The following is a 24,713-nucleotide window of genomic DNA, read 5'->3' as shown; positions in this document are numbered from 1 at the left end:
TGAAAAAATTATCAAAATATCATTTCCTGAAAAAGAGTTATTTGAGCTGAAAAAAATGATCACGGATGAAATATTTGGAAAAAATGGAGACAACTCCGCAAAGACTTTATGATAGGCTTAGGTGTCAATTGACCTAGTACCTTATCCAAACTACCCACTGTTTACCTCTAACCATGAAAAAAGCATGTACATTTGCCACATGGATTAGCAACCTCAATACAAAACTATGTAAAGATCAAATGATTGATTGCCCTAGGGAAAAGTAGGACATTTTTGTGGTGAAATTTGTCAACAAACAGACGATTTTTTTAAAAAAGTCAAAACCCACAGAATTTCACAAGGTGAAATATGTTGAAAAGGCTACTGCTGGAAAGAGAACAATCTCAACTACCCATACATTGCGTCAAAGTATGGGAAAAATATCTAAAAATATGAGAAAATCGAAGAAATCAGTTTCAAGACTGTTAGATGCATAACTATGTGATTATACATGGCATTTATCATAGATAGGTTACTTTTCCTTTGCACTGATATAACATGGGCAGGATTAGGATTAAGAAACTGTGTTCACTCAAAAATTTCACTATATAGTTAGATTGTTTCCCTTGCGTAAAAAAAGGCTTAGGGTAAATCTGTAGCAAATGTACACTTAAATTATGTTTGTTGCAAATGTTAAAAATGATACCTTTAACAACAGATATTGTCAGCCCAGGGAGACGGTGACATTCCATTGTATTTTCTATATACCTTTCCAGATCTTGTTCAAACGCTTGGTCAAACATTTCCTTCTTGGTGCATCGAACGAAACCAATATATAAAATTATTATCAAAGTTTGTATTTTCATCCTGAAGTTTACACAAAAGTTAGATTCCTTTGTTTTCTACAAAAGTAACTTTTAAAGTAATAGTGATAGTTTTAGTTTGAATCATGTATGTATCTCGTGAATTGTTTTTGATGCATGAAAATATTATGCAAATGAAAATTTACCTAAGGTGTTTAGCAGCTGATAAAATGCAAATTACCAGTTGCATTCACAGCAATTTAATCCATTACCTTTTTAGTCCGATAGTAAAACGACTTTATATAACGAGACTACATATTGGATGTCCTCATGCGGGCCTCAAAGGCAGATAACAAAATTGTTTATATTACTGTTAGTTTACGCTATATTTTTGGTCGATTGTGAAACAAGTTCTACAACTTATATTAATCACTCTGGACACCTCAATCCTGGTGGAATCCACCGCCACGAGGGTATGAGAGAAGAGACCAGTTTCCCTTTTAATGCTGAGCACCAAACAAGGGAGCTACTGGTATCATTTTTCACATCTTTGGTAGTTTGGGGTGATTACGGGAACCCACATCTTTTGTTGACAATTCATGCTAGGAGATTCCTAGAAGCCCAAGCAGTGACCTGCTTTGAAATATAAGCACTGAAACTTTCCAGGAAAGGTACGCCTAAAAATCGTCTTTTATGCATAGGGGTGGACTTGTGCGAAATTCGAGTTTTGGGATGGTTTGGGGAACCGCATATTTTGCTTGCAATTCACGCTTAGACAGTCATAGAAGCCCAAGCGGTGACCTACTTTGAAAAATAACTATCGAAATTGCCCAGAACGGTATCCTTAACAATCGTCATTTCTGCACAGGTCGGGACGCGTGTGAAAATTTAGTTTTGGGATGATTTTGGGAGCCTTCATACTGTGGTTGCAATTAATGCTGGATTGGCCTAGAAGACCAGGCAGTGATCTACTTTGAAAATTAACTACCGAAACAGCCAGGGGTACTATTAAACATTGCTTTTTCTGCACAGGTCGGAACCTGTAGGAAATTCGAGTTTAAGGATGATTTTGGCTACTCGCTTATTTTGCTTGTAACTTATACTTGGGAGGGCAGTTCTAATGAGACCAAGCAGTGCCCTACTTTGAAAAATAACTACCGAAACGGTCAGAAACGGTACCCTTAAAATTTGTCATTTCTGCACTGGCAGGGACCTGCTCGATATACGAGTTTTGAGATGATTTTGGCGACCTGCATATTTTGCCTTCTATTCATGCTAGGAGAGTCCTAGAAGCCGAAGCAGTGGCCTACGTTAAAAATGAGTACCGAAACCGCCAGGAACGGTACCCTTAAAAATACCATTTTTTGCACAGGTCTTGTGAAATGTATTAAGAGGTACTGCGCGGCCGAATTCGTTCAATTGTAAGGTTACGATGGATAAGTTTACATACTGTAAAAGCACACATTTTCACTGGGTCAACATTTCGCGAATTTGAAATTTTGAGTATGTGCGCGAGATTAAATATTCGAAAAATTGTAAAAACGGTATACTACTTGAATTTGAATAATACTAATGGTGAATATTTACGCAAGGATTAATTTCGCGAGATGAAGGGTTCGCGAATATAGCTAAAATTAAACCCTCGCCAAAATTTCTGCTTTTACAGTAGCAGAAAGAGTGAAACGCTTGATGTCTTGCCACTACGGAGCTTTTCGCTAAATTGCAATGAAATAATAACGGTATTAATATCTTTTGAACTGCACTTCAAGGCGTTGCGATGTCGAATTCGTGCATTAGGTAGAGCAGGATGACGGTCACAATTTGGACAAAATTGAAATTTTACACCGGACAAAGTGAAAACCGCACGTGATGCAAACGTTATATAAGCTTTGGTAATATCGGGCACTGTGATTTAAGTGTTCTTTCCTCAATCGCAATGAAACAGTTAGCTTTTGAACTGCAGTAAAGGGTACTGCGCTGCCGAATTAATTCAGTTGCAAGATCAGGATGAAGCGCGCCCGCTTACCTCAGTAGGGAGAGCGTTGGTCTACGGATCGCAGGGTCAGGAGTTCGATCCCCAGGCAGGGCGTATGTTCTACGTGCCGATTTGATAAAAGACACCGTGTCTGAACTCATTCGTCCTCCCTCCACCTCTGATTCATATGGGGCAGTTACTTGCGGAGACTAGGTTTGTACTGGTACAGAATCCAGGAACACTGGTTAGGTGAACTGCCCGCCGTTACATGACTGAAATCCTGTTGAAAAAAAAAACGACGTTAACCCCAAAACAAACACACGAACAAGATCAGGATGAAGATATTACAAGCCTTAGTGATATCGGGTCACTGTGACTTAAAGTAACAGAAACATTATATTTAGCTTGCGACAAGTGGTGCTTCTCAGCCGAATTCGAGCAAAATCAGTCGATCATTCTTTTGAAGTTTGATGTAGGTAGGTACAAGCCCCATCTAGTTGACGGGGAAAACGTTTTCTGGCTACAGGATACCGTGACCTTACCCCTAAAATAATCTACCTGTGAAATTCTATGACTAGATGCCTGTGCGCTCTACTATTACTTGGAATCCGTTTTCAGGCTCGGTGTAAATGTGACCTTGACCTTTGACAATTTGTCGAAAACAGAAATGCGTGCTATCTATTGGCCACAGGCAGTCGTCATTCAATGAAACTTCAAGGTCGGCTAAAATGATCTCATATCATTGGAGACCAGTTAAAATTCCAATACGTCTAGACCTTTTGTGCACAGGCAGTCACAATATAAATTTTGTTCGAAGTTGGTGCAAGATATACATAGTTATTGAACTGAAGCCGTTGTCAGTCTATGGCCTTGACCTTTGACCTACTTAACCTCAAAGCAAAGAGTCATATTCTGACCATAGACAGCAATCCTATGAAGACAAGGCCAAGGCGTTTTGTTTTTTTTTTTTTGTTATTTTAAAATCAAACCAATTTTCTGTATAACAAGAGTTGTGAGGACAGTAACGCTCGACAATTCCACAAACTTACTGAATTAAAATAAAAGTTGAAAAATGATCACGATTTTGTAAAAATGCAATACAGAATTATGGAACTTGTAGAATGCATGTCAGCTCCATCACAGCGGACAAGCGTGTTAAGTTTCAATCCATTCTCATTAATGGGTACTGAGCTATCGGCTTACATCCAAAACAAAACCAAAAATTGCCAAGTCGAAAAAGGAGCATAATTTGTAAAAATGTAGTTATGTAACCTCTGCACTGCACGTCAGATCATCACAGTGAACAAGTGTGTGAAGTTTCAATCTATTCCGATTTGTGGGTACCGACATACCATTTTACATACAAAACCATATTCAAATTGGGACACAGACGCTTATGCACGTGCAAGTCCAATAGCTCTACCTATCTTCAAATAGTCAGCTAAAATCACTGTAATCTTAGCAATGAAAATAGTTAGTACTATTAATTTTGACAGATGTTGCCCTGGGTGAGAGACCAAAGTCAATAAGATGACAATAAACTGCTGGGTTAAAAGACAAAACAGATATGATGAGAAAACCCAGCTGAGGGGTTTATTTGATGAAACACAAACAAATGATAGTTAGTGACCTTTATTTTCTTTAATAAATATACATGTATATAAATAACAGCATACCATAATAAATAACATTAGCTAAAATCAGCATTCAAAGAAAATGTAGCAACCTAAGAATAAGCTGCATTTACTCATAACAATACAAATAATTTTACAAATTCTAAAAATATCTATCAAAAGTATTGCACCCCTTTAACAGAACTTAAAATATTTACTCTACATAATTTTGAACTTATTTTGGTTAACTTCCTAAACAATCAATGTTAAACACACAAACAAACAACAAGAGAGTCATGACGGCCCTAGATCACTCACATGAGTTTCACATATCGTCCGAGCAATTTTTATCGACCAGGTCGCAAATGGAAAATATCTGTGTAATTATTTTGAAATTGAGTTAGCATTTTCGGATTTTTAAAGTATCCACTATATGCATGTAGTAAATACTGTATACATGTACATATATGAAATGGTGTTTACATACACCTCCTCTGGTGGCCATGTTTTTTTCAACAAACTGGAATAATTTGATCAAACTTGGAACATTATTATTATAATTATACTAGATTTATATAGAGCCCTTTTCATCATCAATTTCACGTTCAAAGGCGCTTTACATAGTTCAAATGCAGCCACAAAGGGCGCATAATTCATCCTCTACTAGTACAGACACAGAGCAATCTGACCAGAGGGACAGAGTGAGACAAAGCCCCCACGACAGAGAGATCAGAAATCAGATACAGGCTTTTCCGGCTAACTTAGCCTAGCTCGTTTCGAATAGACAGCCTGGTTCTTTAACGTGCCCAGTATATAGCACTGATACCAGTGTTCCTGACCAGTACACCTCTAGTTGGGTGGGAAACACTGAAAAGCGTTTCTGAAACTTCCCGAGTAGCTGCCGGGGATCGAACCCCCAACCTCAGGATTGGAAGGCCAGTGTGCAAACCACTGAGCTATCTGTCCACCATGGTTACTTAAGGAACACTTCCGTGATACATTAAATGATAACATGGTGTAATAGCCATATTTCATATCTTGTAACTGGATGGTAATATTTAAATGAAATTTGGTCACTTTAAAGACATTCAAAATTAAAAACTTTTCACGGAGAGATTTTTCAAATTTTATCATTTTTTGGAGAGATAATCGGTATTGAAAATAAAATTGATGCCTATGGGGAATATATAATTTCTTTGATTATGATAATCTGAACTCGAGTTTTGAGAAAATTTTGCGGTAGAAAGCTGCATTATATGATTCTGATACAAATATCAAAAAGAAATCTAAATTCCCCTTAGGGAAAAGGAGAAAATCATTTTTTCTAGTTTTCAGGGGAGATAACTCATAAAAAACTAAAATAATCAGGGGAGGTAATCTAAAGGAAATTCTTGAGAATTTCAATCATTATATAACTTGTCAATATGCACCTTATTTCTATCGTTTTACATTTTTAAAGCTTACATTATCAAGTTGTGTGCACGCTTTTGGTGAAATTGAGGCCTATTACACCATGTTATCCTTAAAACAGGTTTCATAAAAGCAAACATCCTGACAATATTTCACGTAAATCAAGACTATCATAAACCAAGTTTTTCAATGTTCCCACCTGGTGACCCAGTATTTTACCCATGTAACCAAGTTATAAATTTACCCTAGATTTTATACAGATAAACATTCTGGTCAAGTATCATGAAGACCAGGGTAGAAAAAGTGGCCTTTTGAGTATTAACTAAGTCTCTCTATTATTTAATCTACTGACCTAGTTCTTCACCAAGATAGTTTAGTTTCATGTCTGACCTAGGTATCATAGGGACAATCATACTACAATGTTTTATTATGATCCAGTTAAAAATGTGGAGTGTTAAGTAGGTAATTCAGTAATTTTTAAGGCATACATAAACTAAAGTGTATTTTGAGTTTAACACAGGAAAGGGCCATCAACATATCATAAGTAAACAATGCAACAAAATGATCTTCAGGCAAATGTGTCTTGCAAATTCAACTCTTACAATTTATGAAAGACAATGCAAATACATGTACGGTCAAAGCAAAAGCTCTGTGAAGTAGTGTATATGTCCAAGGTCACGGCATGTGAAAAACATTGACTAACTATCAAGTAACTGCTGCCAAGCCTTACACAATCTTTAACAATAATATATTCCTCTCCTAGGATTTTGCTGAAATAATAGTTATCTTTGTCAAGTTTATTTGGAACTACTTCTGTGATTTTCCAAACAGTGTTTTCTTGGCTGGTTTTTCCTGAGGAGCCTGAAGAGAGAAAAAACAATTAACTGTTAGAACAGTTTTCAAAGTATACATCTATTTTGGGTATTTCAGTTTATAACACTTGGAAAGTTGTTTGTATATTATGTTACACAGTATGTTATTTCACTAACAGTTAGTTGAAGTAAGAAACTACAATTTCATGGTAAGTGGATAAGCTGCTGACTTTTTAACATCAAAACCAGTACAATGATATAATTGTATCAAATTAAATCAATTATAAAGTCCTTCAGAAGCAGAAAAAAACCCAGCAAAAATAAAATAAAAAGCAGCTCTGTTTGACTGAGGCAAAGGTGTATAAAATACTTTTTTATAGCTCTTTGATTCAGGTCTTGTGAAGTTTAATTCTACATTTCAGTGGATTCCAATAATGTCACTCAAAAACAAAAACAATACTCTGTAAAATCATAAAAAAAAAATCCAAACTGAACTACTTTTGCTTCAGCCAATGACATGGCAATGCTTCCTGAAAGGGCAGTGACCTTTCATTTTGTAATTTATTCTGTTAACATGTTTATTCTGCATAACACAATCTATACTTCTGCAGGAATTTGTGTATATGTCCCAATATGAGGCAAAATTTCTTGTTGTCAGTGCTCTTATTGTTTTCACAAATCTAATGCCTAAGAGTTCAATAAGGTCTTGTAAACTGAAACTGTATATATGAGCGTTTACTCAGGTTCGCTTCTTTCAGTCAGTTCTACAAAACAGATCTTTACCTACATAGAGAACCATTCATTTGGCATTCTAAGAGAAGATGACAAAGACATACCAGAAGTTTAGCACCCAGCAGCATTTTAGCCTTATCCTCTTCCTGTTGTACGTCAGTTACAGGTGGTTCCTCAGTCAGTCTACTCCTCATATGTAACTTCTGCTTGATGGCCTGTTAGAAAAATTTAAGTGCTATTCATAGAAATATTTCGATGCCTTTCAATTAAATTTTATTGTAACAGTCTGCTGTAGCATAGTGTTAAGGTCCAAGGAAACAATGTTCTTGCCTACCTACACCAAGATGTTTGAAACTTTAACAGGTGAATAAAATGTTGGTCATATTTCGACATTTAGAATACTTAACATTTACCCTGCTAAATTTCAAAAATGAACTGGTCCATCATTCAATTTGGGCAGTACCATTTATTATTCAAAGGGGTGTTCACTGAAAATTTACTGACTGAATAGCGAACAGTGCAGACCATGATTAGCCTGCACGGATGTGCAGGCTAATCTTGGTCTGCACTGGTCGCAAAGGCAGAATAACTCGCCGCCAGATGGCTAAAGGTTAAGAAAAGCAATCGTATAAATTAAGGATTATGAACATTAAATGTGGTTTATAGTAAATTCAAAACATCATACCAGAGTTTCCCATCTTGACAAATATTTTGAATTTTGGCAGTTAGTTTAACAGCTGGTTAAAGTTTTAAGTAACTGGGTGTTATCTTTTCCCCTAAGCTTCCAGTATGCACAACTCAAATTATGATGTCATTAACTATTGAGTTAAATATGGATTATTAGCTGGATAAAGCAAATTGTCATTTGCCTAAATTGTCCACAGATTTTTGTGATTGCTGAAAGCAAAATTCTAAGAAGGATCTTCACAAATCCTCAGAAATGGTAGTTACACAGCAAAATGATAGCATGTTAGCAAACATAAAATTATTGACAAGCTTTTAGTATTCTTGAATACACCTCAGTCTTAAATTATGCAGAAGGCAGAAAATTTCATTGCCATTATACAAATATTTCTAAATGGCCCACTAAAAACTAGAGATAAAATGAAACAAAGAATATGTTACGCATGAAGAAAATATTTTGTGAGAAACAGATTCTACATATCATTGACAAATGACAATGCACAGTTGGCATTAAGCAATGGCATGTGCAACTGAAATTCCATAGTTCACATTACTACCTGAGATATGAGCACCCTCTTGCTATCATTCTTCATTGCCCAGAGTAGATCAAACCATGTCCATATACAGTTATGGTATTCTAGTGTAGGTAATACCAAACTGAAATCATGTACATCCTCTATATTCTTCTCCTTTTCTCCCTGTAAGAGCAAAAACATGCACATATCTTACCAAAACGTTAATATATAAGGTGGGCTCCATCATGTACCCCTATTTTGCCAGGTACTCCTACGTGGCCCAATTTGAAAACATTTCAGTATGGGTGCTCGTTGTGAGTACATCAATTCAGTACACCTGTGGGACACGCTAAATAGCCTGACAGATATATCATGACGCATTTCAGTATATCGATCACCCCGTTTAGGATTGCCAAGTGTGGTATGAATTAAATCCACCAAATATACCATCTAAATTAACTGTTCTGCTTCACTGTGACCTTGACCTTTGACCTACTGATCTCAAAATCAATGGGAGTCATCTGCATGTCATGACCAACCTCCCTATCAACTTTCCTGATCCTTGGCCAAAGCATTCTTGAGTTATCTTCTGGAACTGGTTTAACTGTTCTGGGTCACTATGACCTTGACTTTTGACCTACAGACCTCAAAATCAATAGGGGTAATCTGTTAGTCATGATCAACCTCCATATCAACATTCATGATCCTAGGCCCAAGCATTCTTGAGTTATCATCCGGAAACCCGACTGGTCTATGGACCTACTGACCAACCGACAGACAGACATCTACAATGCAATATACCCCTCCTTCTTCGAGGGAAGGCATAATAACTGTAATGTGCAGTACCTGCTACAAGAATGAAGAAGCAACATAACTGATGCATTCCTATCAAGTTTCATAAGATACACTAGCCTTTTACAATATTCATGTTACATAAAGAATACAGGAAAAACTATTTTCTAAAGACAGATTAAAACAATAGAAACTAGACTTATCACTGACAGGGACTAATACTTTCACAATACTGCTTGTTAGAGGAAACAAGAGCACATAATTCTGCAATACTTGGACATATGTAATGCACATCTATCATTCATGGTGATTCAGTACAAGAATATTACACTGAAATTCCTTTGAAAGTGTGAGGTATTTCTCCCAACAATTTTTTGCAACAGAATTCACAAAACACTCTTATGAAATATACTCTCTTTCAAACTCTGTTTGCAGGGATGTAAAGATTCAGACTGATATTCAATGTTTTGAATCGTAATCAAAGCTAAACATTAAACTGTAGACCAGTCTGTATGTCAAAACATTCCATGTATATGTACTGCAAGTGCTAATTATTCATAACACAAAACCATATGTACATATATTACCTTCAATGTATATGTACCATAAGTACATTATTCATAGGATAAACAAGGAGCTGAGTTTTCAAAATGCAAAATCACACCCCAAGGTGTATGACCAAATATGTTGTAATTAGAGGCTTTAAGTTTATTAAGAAGTGCTGTTTATTAAGCTTTTAAGTTTGAAGGTGAAGGTCATAAGAGGGTCAAGGTCATTTATATTCAGTTTGTAGGTCTTGCAACAAGGATTGTTGTGTGTGTGTGTGTATGAACTAAATCGGCTGTAGGAAATCTGGTTCATAGGGACAGACAAATGGACAGACAGTTCAATCGCTATATGCCCAAGGGGCATAAAAACATCTGTACTGGTATTAGCATGTAATATGTATAAGGAAGAATGAAAGATTCATATCTAAAAAAATTTTAACTTAAAATGTTTAAATGCAAAACTGCATAAATTCTTGTAATTGAGCGAATTTCAAACAAATTACCTTATAAGAAACTCTTAAGGACACCTCTGGGATCTTGATGTACAAGAAGGTATTGTTGTTGGCAGCTCTTTCCTGAAAAAAAAAATCAACAAAATAACTCTCCTGAACTAACCACTTGGATCCTATCAAAGAAAAGGAAACGTTTTACTCTATTTAAACACCAGAAAATGACAAACATTATTAAAAAATCTACTTCTTTAAATGACCTTTCATAAATTTGACTGTGTGCTTCACATGCTCTAAAAAATGACATAAAACCTATCGTTAGTACTGGACACAAAAAGAAACACTAGATTTTCACCAAATAATAGTCTGCCAAATTCTTTCTTAAATAACAGCAACATATTTATTTACTTTAAATGTATCAAAAGAAGACTACAGATTAAAACACAAAATATATAAGCAAATTCGATGAATTTGTATCCCCCGCCGAAAGGGTTTGTGGTGAGGAATGGCAAAAAAATATATCCAGCAAAAAGTTAAGGATGTTAATAAGAAGCAAATAATTTCATTAGTCAAAATCAATTTAACAGAAAACAAATGTTTAATTATAGAGTACATAATAAATGTATGATACTTTGAACCTGATAAAGAATTTATTTTGAATGGGATATGCTTACTGTATTAAGCTTAACTTTTAAAATTAAATGCAGCTAATTGAAATGCAAGTAGGGGGAATGGTACAACTTGCATGTTGATAAATATTCATGGTAGGTTTGAAAAAAATAAAAAAAATGGCATGAAAAAAAATTTGGGGGGGGGGGGGGAGGGGGAGGGGGTGTGACCAAGGCAAGTGGGTGACCAGGTGTGGGTGAACAACTTCACATGTTAATAATAAATGTTCAGGGAAAAGAAATTTAATGAAATTCTGCCAAATGGTAAGTTTGTTATGTACAAATATGTAGATTTTTAGACAATTAAAGGGCAGTAACTCTGAAGTTACAAAAGAAATCTGTACGAAATTGTGTGTGCACAACCATATTATAGTGCTCTAAATTCTGTTTAAGTTTCATAGTTCTAGGTCAAATATATCAAAAGTTATGATGCAGAAATTGCCATATTTACAGTACCCTATATAGTTAACACTAGAAATTCTAAGGGCGATAACTCTGGTGTTACTTGGGCAATCTGACTAAAAATTGATGGGCCCCATAACCTCATAGCGGTGAACATGTATATGACGTTTGTTTAAAAAAAAAATCTAAAATAAGGAATAATTTTTTTTTTATTTTTTTATTTTTTGGTGGGGGTGGGGGGGGTCAGGAGTGGGGTAGGGGGTATGATCAAGGTAAGGGGGTGACCAGGTGTGGGTACACAAGTTCACATGTTTACAATTAATGTTCATGGAAAAGAATGAAATAAATTTAATGAAATTCTACCAAATGGTAAGTTTGTTATGTACAAATATGTGGATTTTTATACAATTAAAGGGCAATAACTCTTAATTTACAAAATAAATCTGAACGAAATTGTGTGTACACAACCACATTATGGTGATCTAAAGTCTGTTTAAGTTTCATAGTTCTAGGTCAAATATATCAAAAGTTATGATGCAGAAATTGCCATATTTAAAGTACCCTATATAGTTTACACTAAAAACTTCTAAGGGCCATAACTCTGGTGTTACTAGGGCAATCTGACTGAAACTTGGCGGGCCGCAAAAACCCATTGTGGTGAACATGTATATGAAGTTTTATATAAATATTCCCAACCATTTCCTAGATATGGCTCTGGGCGGATGGAAGGACGGACGTGAAGACAGACGGACAACGCCAAAGCTATATCCCTCCGACTTTCGTCGGGGGATAATAAACTGATTTATAATTAATTGGCAGGTGGTAACGGATTTTGAGAAATTGTCAATTTTGTGAATTTTCAAAGGCATTGAAAAATCTAAACAATGCTAATTTCTTCAAGGTCAATGTCACTAGGGGGGCAGAATTACAAGGTTTCAAAGCAATATATGTAACGGTTTTTAAGAAATTGTCATTTTTGTTAATTTTCAAAGGCGTCAAAAAAATCTAAAAACTGCTAATTTCTTCAAGGTCAAGATCACTAGGAGGCCAGGACTCACCATCGGGGTGTAAAATTAGTTTCTAAAACATTCTACAAGAAAAGAATTATATGTAACGGTTTTTGAGTTATTCCCAATTGTCATTGCTGTCGCCGTCGCTGCTGCTGCTGCCTCTGGAATTTGGACCACTTAGTCTCACTTCCATTAAAAGTGGGTGAGACAAAAATGACTGTGTTCTGTACATATACTGTGTTTTTTTACAGTCATACAAATATTATATTCAAAGAAAAGTATTATAACTAAAATTTGTAAATATGAAAATCTATTATCTCTCTTAATACTGATAATTTTTTTACAAAAATTCTCTTACCAGAAATAAAATGTCTGAGGTAAGAGACCATCATGTCATGCAATTTACTACAAGGAGTAAGTGAAAGCAGAAAAGACATGCACATTTTCCACAATTCATAAAATGGAAAGAAAAAAGTAGCAGCTGGTGTCAGAAAAGGACTACATTTATTGAAATTTGTAAAATGCAACCTTGAACTCCTAGTACGACAACACCTGGACACTACTGGAGGTATACCATCAATGTAACAAATTGGCTACATAGGCTATAATGGATGGATACATGCAGAAATGGACATGGTTTCAAAGATGACATGATAACCACAGGTCAATACATGTATCACATTGAATGGTTGCACTGACCTGTACGTATTATATCAGAAAGTACTTCAGATTTTGTGAATGGCCTCCACTGATGAGATATGGCTCTGTTTTGTGTCCCAAACTACTTTGTTGGCTACTATATGCCCTAATACGACCGATTTTGCAAAGAACGGAATATTTCCTTCTTAAAACCAGTCACTGTGGTTGTTTGTCCGAAAATGCAACCAGACCGCTAATCCACTAACGCGACCACCAATTTCAGAACTGTTTGATTTTTTCACACTTAATTAATCACCGCAATTACGACCACTCAAATTTTTCTGTATGTTACCGCAAATCGCCGTGGGAATTAACACGTGCGACATCGTGTTAACACGTTAAGCGAGTACATTGTGTATTTATCCATTAATTGCTAACAAGTCTTTTAAACGTTATCAAAACAACGTATCAAACTGTTTGATTGTCTGAAATTGTTATTTAAAGATGTTTGGTGTTTTACATCGCTATTTTAACATAAGAAATTGTTGAATTAACTAATTTGTTTGTAATTAGACGAATGCCCGCTGATCGAATTGACTGGATTAAAACGGATTTAATTAGATCTAAACGGTGTTTGTTTGTTATTATTAATGTAAATACGTTTGGGATTTCAGCGGAGAATGAAGTTTGAAAAGGTTTGATATTGTTGTAATTGTCTTTAACTGAACAAATTTCAAATCATTATCAGTTAAGTGCGTCCTTAATTAATACACAGTTTGATCCGTAATTCTTTGATTAACACAGTGATCAAGTATTTAAGGCTAAAGAAATTAAAGAAAATAAAGCTACATGTACATATAAATTGAGCACTGTGTTTGCCATTATTGCGTCTTGATTGTATTCCAATGTGTTATTATCTGCCAGACCTTCCCCGTATAGCCTTGTCCACTAATCAGACCATACCGCTAATAAGACCAGTTTTACAAAGAACCATGGGTGGTCTTAATAGCGGAATTCTACTGTACCTTATTAATATATGGCAATCATTTTAGTCTTGCTTCAAATATTTTGATAATTAACTTATTATTATTCATTAAATATAGTGGTTTCTGTCCCAATACGTGACCCTTGTTGCCAAAATCATGCCAGACAGCTGAGACAGGATGAGTCTCCAGGATTCAACTTTTCAAACCACCATGATTGTGAATGTTTAAATTACTCAGAATTCACCTATGTTGGCAGTTTGCTACTTAAATAGATATTCAATATTCTTTTCCAACAATGACAACTGGATCACTGTATAACCGAGTAAAACTAATCTGAATATGAACTTCATTCAGAGTAAAAATTGCTACCTTGACACTCGTTTTTATTATGCATAAAGTTGAACCTGCTTTATAGGCTGCCACTTTTCTTAAACAGCTAGTCAGTTAGCTTCAAAAATTGATTTTTTGTTCCCATTTTAACTTACCTTAACCTGCCACCTGTCTTAAGCAGTCAGACTGTTGCTTCCTTGGCTGGCTGCTTAAAGCAATGGTCACATTTACGTTCAAGCACGTAGTTGTTCGTAGTTCATTTTAAACGTAGTTTGTCGTACGTTGAAGTACGTGTAAGTACGAACAACAGTTTTACTATGTTCAACTACGAGTAAATCGGGTAGGGTTAAATAGGGTATCACTATGTCTTACCACGAGTTACTACGTTACACTACGTATATACTACGATCGAAGTACGAACAACTACGACAAATTACGATCAACTACGTTGAGCTACGGAAAAGCGTTTAGCCGTAGTGGAGCCCTTGTTTAGTTTAGCCGTAGTGGAGCCCTAGTTGGTCGTAGTTGAACCGTACTGTCGATGTGTTTTTCTTGTACTACGATCAAAAACGATACACACTACTGTTAAGTACGATCAAGTACGTTTAACTAAGATCAACTACGTTCAAACTACGGTCACAGTAGGGTCAAAACATCGTAGTTAATCGTAGTCAGATTTTGAACATGTCGAAAAATTATTTGCTTACTACGGACAAATCATAAGTTCGAACTACGATCATTACTACGTTTGACTACGATTATCTACGTGTAACTACGCTTAGTACGATCAACTACGATCAGCTACGATCGTTCCTTACTACGATTAACTACGTGTAGTGTGACCACGCCATAAGACAGGTTTGACTGTATGTCTAACTGCCTTGAGGGGGCTTTCTTAAACTATAAGTCTTATTGACATTTCAAGATTTTCCGTAGTATAAAATATTTACCCTTAAAATAGCATTTCCAGATAACAAAGTGAAAGAAAATATGGCCAGGCAATACAAACTTCCCTATCAGTTGTGAAAAACAGTTCTGAATAACTCTTTTAAATTTATACAAGATCTATTTCTGATCTGTCTATCCTATTGCATATTCTATCATACTTCTTACACTTTCAAAGAATTTTTCAGTTTTGAGTGACAAAATGGAGTAATACTGAGAGTTGTGACCAAAGTTTGACTGGAAATAGCTTCAAAATTCACCTGACATGTATGAATTATCTCAGTTAAAGGGAAATTAAATATGCAAAAGTATATAGATACAAACATGTTTAAACAATATTGATAGAGAAGTCGAAAACGGACAATACTACAACAATTAATATATAGGGAGTAACTCCAAACCTTCATCGTAGAGATATAGCAGATTTTTCCACTGGATAAAGAGACAGTTGAGTTACGTCGCAGGTAAACAGATTTTTTCTAACAGCAAAAATCAAAATAATTTTGTTAAGAAAGTACTCATAATGATCACATTCAAGGTGTAAATAAAACTGAAGTAAGTGTAAATAATGATATGCTAAAATCAATGAGGCACAACAATGAATCAGTCCAAAACTTAAAGCTTTATCATTTAACCATCATACAGGTGTGCTGTAAAAAAAGTCAGTTACTATAAAAGATAGAAAACCTGAACTACCTAAAAAAACAAACAAAAATACAGATTGTGAACTAGCAGCAAAAATCAAATGGTAAAAGCAAGGTCTAGTAGTAAAGAACCATGAATAATATAGTAAAAACAAGGTTTAAACATTATGGAAGAAATTGACATATTTATTGCTATAGAATCCTGAATAATTCAGTAACAGTAGGGTCTACTTGAATATATGGAAGCATAAATAATTCAGTAATTGCAAGGTCTACTAGTATGGAACCATAAATAATTCAGTAATTGCAAGGTCTACTAGTATGGAACCATAAATAATTCAGTAATTGCAAGGTCTACTAGTATGGAACCATAAATAATTCAGTAATTGCAAGGTCTACTAGTATGGAACCATGAATAATTCAGTAATTGCAAGGTCTACTAGTATGGAACCATAAATAATTCAGTAATTGCAAGGTCTACTAGTATGGAACCATAAATAATTCAGTAATTGCAAGGTCTACTAGTATGGAACCATAAATAATTCAGTAATTGCAAGGTCTACTAGTATGGAACCATAAATAATTCAGTAATTGGAAGGTCTACTAATATGGAACCATAAATAATTCAGTCATTGCAAGGTCTATTAGCATAGAAGCATGAAAAATTCAGTAATTGTCAAGTCTACTAAATTAAATATGGAATAAAGCAAAAAAAAAAACAACAGCTTTTGCAAGGTCTATTTGTATGGAACCATGAATAATTCAGTTATTGCAAGGTATATTAGTATAAAGCATGAGTAATTCAGCGAATGCAAGGTCTATTATCATGGAACAATAAATACTACAATACCATTCTAGTTAGAACAGAACAAAAGCTTTTCACAAAAGCTAATCAATGTCCTATCTATGTTACTACTGCTTATGAAAATGAACACTGAAAGATCTGTGGGTATGATCTAATTTTGAACACTTCAGAGACTAGGAAAATGGCACATAAAGTCATAAAGTAAACAAACCCTTTAGTAAAATTAATAAAACACCCATTTGTAACATGAATCTTGGTTTTGATTAAGATAATTTTCTTCAATTATTTTGGAGCTGGACCTGTTGTTTCTTAAGAGAATTTTTTTAAAGTGTTTCATATATACTACAGAGAAAACTCAACATGCAATCCTAAACAACATGGCTTAGAGGAGTTTAACAGAAGGTCATCCAAAGAACATTGGTATGAAGTAATTATACAAGAGGGTCATGATGACCCTGGATCGCTCACCTGAGTAATAAGAGCCACATGTTTCAAATGGCAAACAGATGCTAAAATATTAAGAAGGTAGATCAGTAGGTCACATTCATGGTAACTGAAAGTCAGTTTTAAGATCAGTGTGCAAAACTGTACATGTCATCCAAATTTCAAGGCTGTATCTTAAAAAACAAGAAAGTAGGTCAGTATGTCAAGGTCACAGTCAAGTGATCCCTAATCGCTTGGGGTCATCAGGTAATTATAATTAAACAGTCTAGGAAATATGATCTGATATTTTTTTTAAGTATTTCTTTCTATATAACTCATCATTATAGCAAGTGACCCCCAGGGTGGGGCCTCTTTTCACCCCAGGGGCATAATTTGAACATACTTGTCAGAGATTCACCAGGCAATGCTACATACCAAATATCAAAGGCTTAGGCCTTGAACTTTCAGACAAGAAGATCTTTAATTTTTTTTCCTATATAAGTCTAAGTAAAACTTGGTACCCCAAGAGCAGGGCCTCTTTTCACCCTAGGGACATAATTTGGACAAATTTGGTAGAGAAACACTAGGAAAGGCAACATACTTAATACCAAAAGCCTAGGCCTTGCATTTTCAGGCAAGAAGATTTTTAAAGTTGTTTTCCTATATAAGTCTATGTAAAACTTGAGACCCCCAGGGGCAGGACCTCTTTTCACCCCAGGGGCATAATTTGAACAATTTTGGTAGAGGACCACAAGGCAATGCTACATACAAAATATCAAAGGCCTAGGTCTTGTGGTTTTAGACAAGAAGATTTTTAAAGTTTTTTCCTATATAAGTCTATGTAAAACTTGTGACCCCGGGGTGGGGCCTCTTTTCACCCCAGGGGCACAATTTGAACAATCTTGATAGAGGACCATAAGATGATTTCACATGCCAAATATCAAGGCTCTACACCTTGCGGTTTTGGACAAGAAGATTTTTAAAGTTTTTCCTTTCGGTTGCCATGGCAACCAGAGTTCTGCATATTTTGAAACCCAAGGATCATTCTTGTGAAGTTTGGTGTAATTCGGCCCAGTGGTTTTCAAGAAGAAGATTTTTTTATAAAATGTTGACGGACGGACGACGGACGACACACAATGGACGACGGACATTGAGCGGTCACAAAAGCTCACCATGAGCCTTTGGCTCAGGTGAGCTAAAAACCAGGCCAGTGGTTTCAGAGAAGTATTCTATATATCCTTATAAAGAAAACTAGCCCCACCCATGGCAGTCATGTTCTTTAGCAAATCAACATTGCTTGAAGGAATTTGAGTGGATGACCATAGAAACATTATAGTAAAATTATTTTCATATCAGACCAGTGGTTTTAGAGGAAATGAATTTCAATGTTTTCCATACAGATACAGAGAAAACTAGCTTTGCCCGCTGGCCATCATGTTTTTTAACAAATCAACAAAGCTTGCAAGAAATATTGGCAGGTCACACAAGAAACAATGATGTGAAATTATTTTGAAAACGAAACAAAGAGATTTTCTGAAGAGAAGATTTTTAAAATTTTTCCTTTGGTTACCATGGTAACCAAAATTCTGTCAGAATTACCTACCTTCATTTTATCTATATCATCTGTGGCTGTGAAAGATGGCGATCTTTTCACTTCCTTTTTCTGTGTTGATCGTTTCTCAGATTTTGAAAATGACTTTGAAGCTGTTGCACCTTCCATATCATCATCTGAAAGGTCCACAAAGCTTTGAAGAAACTTCCATTTAGTAACACAGGTATTTACATGCAGCTGGACTTCATCTCTCTATCAGAAGATATTTTAAATGGTTTCTACACATCTATCTTTTGCTTATACTTTGCTAGATGTCACTTTCAAATGCAAATTGATAAAATTCTTTAAATAACAACTCAGTGGGAGTAGCTCATTTGCTGTTTTCTTTTTCATTTTTTTTTGTCGTTTTTTTACACTATTTATGGCATGGAGTGGTTAAAGTAATAATTTTCAGGGAATATTAACCCCCCCGCCCCCTCAACATACTAACTAGTGACCTTACCTTGGTCTTCACTGTTTTGTTCATATAAAGGAGAAGAACAACATTGTCTGCTTAACTTGTCATGATGTCAACATTTTTATCAGGGAAGAACTCCATGATCTTACCGTGGTTTTCAGTGTCAATATTTTTATCAGAAGATCTCCAAGACCTTACCTTGGTCCTCATTGTTATAACTATATCTAGGAGAAGAACTCCATGACCTTACCTCAGTCCTTTCTTTTATGAAAAAATAAAAACTAGAGTTGTCACAGGAGTGACGAATTATACCCCCACAATATGGCCTTGTCACAGAATAAGCCAATGTCAAAGCCAAACTTGCTTGACCTTTGACCTACTGACCACAAAACAATAGAGGTCATCTGCTAGTCATGATCAACCTCCCTTTGAAGTTTCATGATCCTCTGCCCAAGCATTCTCAAGTTATTGTCAATAAAAGGTTTAAATGACCTTTGACCTTTGGAACTCAAAATCAATACAGGTCATCTGCTTGACAAGACCAACCTCCAGATTAAGTTTCCTGATCCTAGTCCCAAGCATTCTCAAGTTATTGTCCGAAAACTGTTTAAATGTTCCGGGTCACTGTGACCCTGACCTGTGACCTACTGACCTCAAAATCATTAGGGGTCATCTGCTAGTCATAACCAACCTCCCTATCAATTTTCATGATCCTAGGCCCATGCATTCTCAAGTTATCATCTGGAAATCATTAAACTGTTCCAAGTCAAGGTGACCTTGACCTTTGACCTACTGACCTCAAAGTAAAACTTGACCTGTATTTCATGATGTTACACTTGTGTACCAAAATTTATGATCCTAGGCCAAAGCGTTCTCAAGTCATCATTTGGAAACCATTTAACTGTTCCTAGTCACTATGACCTTGACCTTTGATCTACTGACCTCAAAGTAACTTGACCTGTATTTCATGATGTTACACCTGTGTACCAAAATTTATGATCCTAGGCCCAAGCGTTCTCAAGTTATCATCCGGAAACCATTTAACTGTTCCGAGTCACTGTGACCTTGATCTTTGACCTACAGATCTCAAAGTCGAATTTGACCTGCACTTCATGATGTTACACCAGTGTACCAAAATTTATGATCCTAGGCCCAAGCGTTCTCAAGTTATCATCCGGAAACCGTTTAACTGTTCAGGGTCTCTGTGACCTTGACCTTTGACCTACTGACCCCAAATTCGAACTTGACCTGTATTTTCTGATGTTACACCTGTGTACCAAAAATTATTTAAATCGGTCACGCCTTTCATGAGTTATCATCCGGAAACCATGCAAAACCAACGGACCGACCGACCGCCAAGCTCACTCCTATATACCCCCCAAACTTCGTTTTGTGGGGGTATAACTACATAAAAACCTTACCCTGGTCCTCACTGTTGAACTTTTTATCCCAGAAGAAAAACTTTATAAGCTTACCCTAGTCCTCAATATCAATGTTTTATCAGAGAAGATGAACTCCATGAACTTTCCCTGGTCTCCATTTTCATTGTTTTTTACAGGGAAGAAGAACTCCATGACCTTACAATGGTATTAAGTGTTGAAGCTTTTATCAGGGAAAATAACCTCATGATCTTACCTTTGTCCTCATTGAGGATGTTTTAATCAAAGAAGGTCTCTGTGACCTTACCTTAGTCCTCATTGTTATGCTTGTATTAAAGAAGAGGAACTCCAAGATACAGCCTTTGTCCTCATGTTATGTCACTGAAGAACTACATGAATTGACCTTGGTCCTCAATGCTGATGCTTCTATCAGGGAAGAAAAATTTCATAACCTTCCCTTAGTCCTCACTGTTGATGCTTTTATCACAGAAGCAATTAAAGATCCTACCTTGGCCCTCATTGTTGAGGTTTCATCAGGGAAGAAGAACTCCATGACCTTACCTTGGTTTTCAATGTTTATATTTTTATTAGGGAAAGAGAATTCTATAACCTTACCTTGGTTCTCATAGTCAACATTTTTCTCAGGGAAGAATTCTATAACCTTACCTTGGTCCTTGTTGTCAATGTTTTTTATCAGGGAAGAAGAATTCCATGGCCTTACCTTAGTCCTCTTAGTCAACATTTTTCTCAGGGAAGAAGAATTCTATAACCTTACCTTGGTCCTCGTTGTCAATGTTTTTATCAGGGAAGAAGAATTCCATGACCTTCTTAAAGAGCTGGTATGTCATCTGTATCTGAAGTGGTACTAGGTTCACCTCAAAATGTTCCTTTACTGCTATTCCACCCACTGAAATATTGTTATAATGGTATCTCTATCAACTAATTGCTAAAACACTTCATAAGTAACATTATAAGAAAGTTTTGACCATTACTAAAGGATTAAATCATTATTAGCATTTACAAATGTCTACCTATGTAGGCTGTACAGACACAGTCAGACCTTTTTATAAAGACCACACCTGGAATATAAAATGTGTCCGTTGTTCACAGGTGGTCTCTAATTACAGGCTTAATTACTATTTAAAATTATTTCGTTAAACAGGAAAACTGTGGCCTTGATAAGCAAGATTTTGTAGTTGCAGCCTTTATTTAGTGGTGGTCTTTAGCTAAGGTTCGACTGTATATGTATTTTAAAGGTATTATCAACAAAGGACTAATCTTGAAATGCTTCGCTAAGAATACAGAAATGAAGCAAGTAATTCCAAAGAATACAATATTTCTACATTTTTACCTGGAGGACGTTCAGTGCATAGCACTCTTAAGGTCATCTGTCTGTTGTCATCACGACCAGGTGGGTCACGTGGTGCAAGCACATCCTTGTATATTGAATTTGGCAATAAATTAGTGGCCTTGACCCAGCCAAGTTCCACCTGATGACTCCAAGTATCGTTATCTCGATTCACCTTTGTGTATACAAAATTCCTCAATGCTAAATCGGCAATTCCTACTTGTCCATCTGGTTCGGTTAAACGCCACTGAGCAAATTTGAAGCAAACTTCGTTCCTCCTGATCACGTATGCCTGTTGTGTCTGTTTGGTTTGTAACGTTGCCTGAACTTGAAGCTGGCTCTCCTTAAAACAACTGATTCGTATGGACAATTCCTCATTCAGACTGTTGATTTTCTCCTTGCATTGTCGTAACTTACACTCCAGCCTCTCCTGGTCTTCAATCAAGTCTGCTGCATAACTGTCAACACAATCATACTAACTTCATAACTTTACATGATAAACAATCCTTAAATAATAAGTAAAAGTTCACCAGAACAATTACAACTGTCTGAATGAAACCATTAATCATTTTCAGAATTGTAACGTGTAACGTATATCGACAATACTGTGTACTGTGAAAATTTTTAATTTCAGAGGCAAAAACTTTTGTTGTTTTGGCCAAAATGACTAATTTGTGAGGATAAAATTTCACTGACTTTGACCTTTGAACATAAAATGGATTAGGATTTTACTGCTTTGTTTGGATTTAGTTTCATGGATTGACTAAACCAAACAAGAGGGCCAAGATGGCCCTAGGTCGCTCACCTGAGAAACACACCATAATACACCATAACAGTGTAAACATAGACCTAGTGATTGCATGGAAAAAATATTCTGACCAAGTATCATTAAAATTGGAGCAAACACAAGTATTTTTTTATTTAACCTAGTGACCTAGTTTTTGACCCCAGATGACCCATATTCAAACCTGACCTAGATTTCATCAAGGCAATCATTCTGACCAAATTTCATGAAGATCAATTGAAAAATACAGCCTCTATTGCATACACAAGGGTTTTCTTTGATTTGACCTAGTGACCTAGTTTTTGACCACAGATAACCAATAACCAAACTCTACCTAGATTTTATCAAGGCAATAATTCTGACCAAATTTCATAAAGATCAATTGAAAAATACAGCCTCTATCGCATACACAAGGTTTTTCTTTGATTTGACCTAATGACCTACCTTTTTACCCCAGATAATCCATATTCGAAGATAACCTAGATTTCATCAAGGCAATCATTCTGACCAAAATTCATGAAGATTATTTGAAAAATACAGCCTCTATCGTATACACAAGGGTTTTCGTTGATTTGACCTAGTGACCTAGTTTTTGACCCCAGATAACCCATTTAAAAAGTCAGCCTAGATTTCATCAAGGTAATCATTCTGACCAAAATTCATGAAGATTAATGAAAAATACAGCCTCCATCGCATACACAAGGTTTTTCTTTGATTTAATCTAGTGACCTAGTTTTTGACCCAAGATGACCCATTTTCGAACTCGGCCTAGATTTCATCAAGGTAATCATTATCATCAAATTTCATGAAGATCAGTTGAAAAATACAGCCTCTATCGCATACACAAGCTAAATGTTGATGGACAGACAGACGACAGACAGATGCCGGACATTGAGTGATCAGAAAAACTCACCTGAGCATTGCTCAGGTGAGCTAAAAATCCACTAAAAATAGTGCCCAACAATAATTAATGATTTCACAATGATCCAAATCAAGAAGAATCCAAGCCCATGGCATATCATGACATTACAAACATATACCACAATATTCCTTTTCACTTGGATGTATTAGGAAACTTGTAAAAAAAGCACTGTAATTATTTTTTATAATATTTGATTCCAAGTTTCTAAAACTTAAAATTAGACTCAGTGAGCTACTGGCTCAAAAGGACTTCCTGTATCCTTGGTCTACGGATCGCGAGTTCAATCCTCGGGCAGGGAGTATTTTCTCCATGACTATTTGATAAACGACATTGTGTCTGAAATCATTAGTCATCCACCTCTGATTCATGTGGGGAAGTTGGTAGTTACTTGCGTAGAACAGGTTTGTACTGGTACAGAATCCAGGAACACTGGTTAGGTTAACTGTCCGCCGTTACATAATTGAAATACTGTTGAAAAACGGCATTAAATCCAAAACAAACAAAATTGTATTCATCCATACTTTGTAGAACTAGTAAGAAATTAAAAAATTTTCAAACTATATGTCATTCCTATTTGTTTTTTGGCGATTCACGAGGCAGTCAAAATATTTGTGAGGCTCGTGCTTATTTCTTGAGACTTGCCAGATATGATAGTTTACTGGATTGAATCCTACCTTACATTTTCTTCTTCTTCCATGGCTTTTATAATGTGAAACAATTCTCTCTCGTAATACCTATACTTCTCTGTTTGTTCCCTAAAAACAGAAGTAATTGTTACTTTGGTTATGTTCCTTCAAATATTGTACAGTCCAATACAACAAATTTATTAAAGGGAGATAAATGTATACAAATTTTTAATGCATTAACATTTAAAGTAAACAACATTATAAAAAGCTTTTGATAAATTACAGTAAAATTATGATCACTCAAGGCTAGGGCTGTCATCGATAGAAACGATATCGATGCATCAACGATATTTTTTTGTCGATCGATTATCGATTCCCATTTTCAAAAATTGATATTTTACAGAGAGAAAAAAACTACCCAAATAAACACTCAGACCCTAAAAAACAACTAAAGTTCAAAAAGTTGTAAATTTGGATAAAT

At 35.6% G+C, this 24,713-nt stretch overlaps 1 protein-coding gene across 2 annotated transcripts in view; it reads right to left on the bottom strand.

Annotated features, from left to right (window-relative positions):
* Positions 1-4,373: 4,373 nt before the first annotated feature.
* LOC123533278 (protein hobbit-like) overlaps positions 4,374-24,713 on the bottom strand; it is a 37,391-nt gene continuing 17,051 nt past the window's right edge. Inside the window, exons 12-19 of one of the 2 annotated variants that reach the window (XM_053519825.1) lie at positions 24,281-24,361; positions 21,904-22,358; positions 21,328-21,459; positions 18,768-18,892; positions 10,367-10,438; positions 8,566-8,706; positions 7,429-7,539; positions 4,374-6,641 (exon numbers count right to left, since the gene is read on the bottom strand). In XM_053519825.1, coding sequence (XP_053375800.1) covers positions 6,588-6,641; positions 7,429-7,539; positions 8,566-8,706; positions 10,367-10,438; positions 18,768-18,892; positions 21,328-21,459; positions 21,904-22,358; positions 24,281-24,361 — 1,171 coding nt within the window. In that variant the 3' untranslated portion in view covers positions 4,374-6,587. Of the gene's footprint in view, positions 6,642-7,428; positions 7,540-8,565; positions 8,707-10,366; positions 10,439-15,326; positions 15,772-18,767; positions 18,893-21,327; positions 21,460-21,903; positions 22,359-24,280; positions 24,362-24,713 lie in introns of those variants that run through there. The other variant, XM_053519826.1, reaches the window with a different exon arrangement.

Source organism: Mercenaria mercenaria, chromosome 12, assembly GCF_021730395.1.
Source record: "Mercenaria mercenaria strain notata chromosome 12, MADL_Memer_1, whole genome shotgun sequence".
Classification (NCBI taxonomy): Eukaryota; Metazoa; Mollusca; class Bivalvia; order Venerida; family Veneridae; genus Mercenaria; species Mercenaria mercenaria.
The sequence above is the reverse complement of the archived record's forward strand: the minus strand, read 5'-3'. Positions and strand labels throughout refer to the sequence as shown.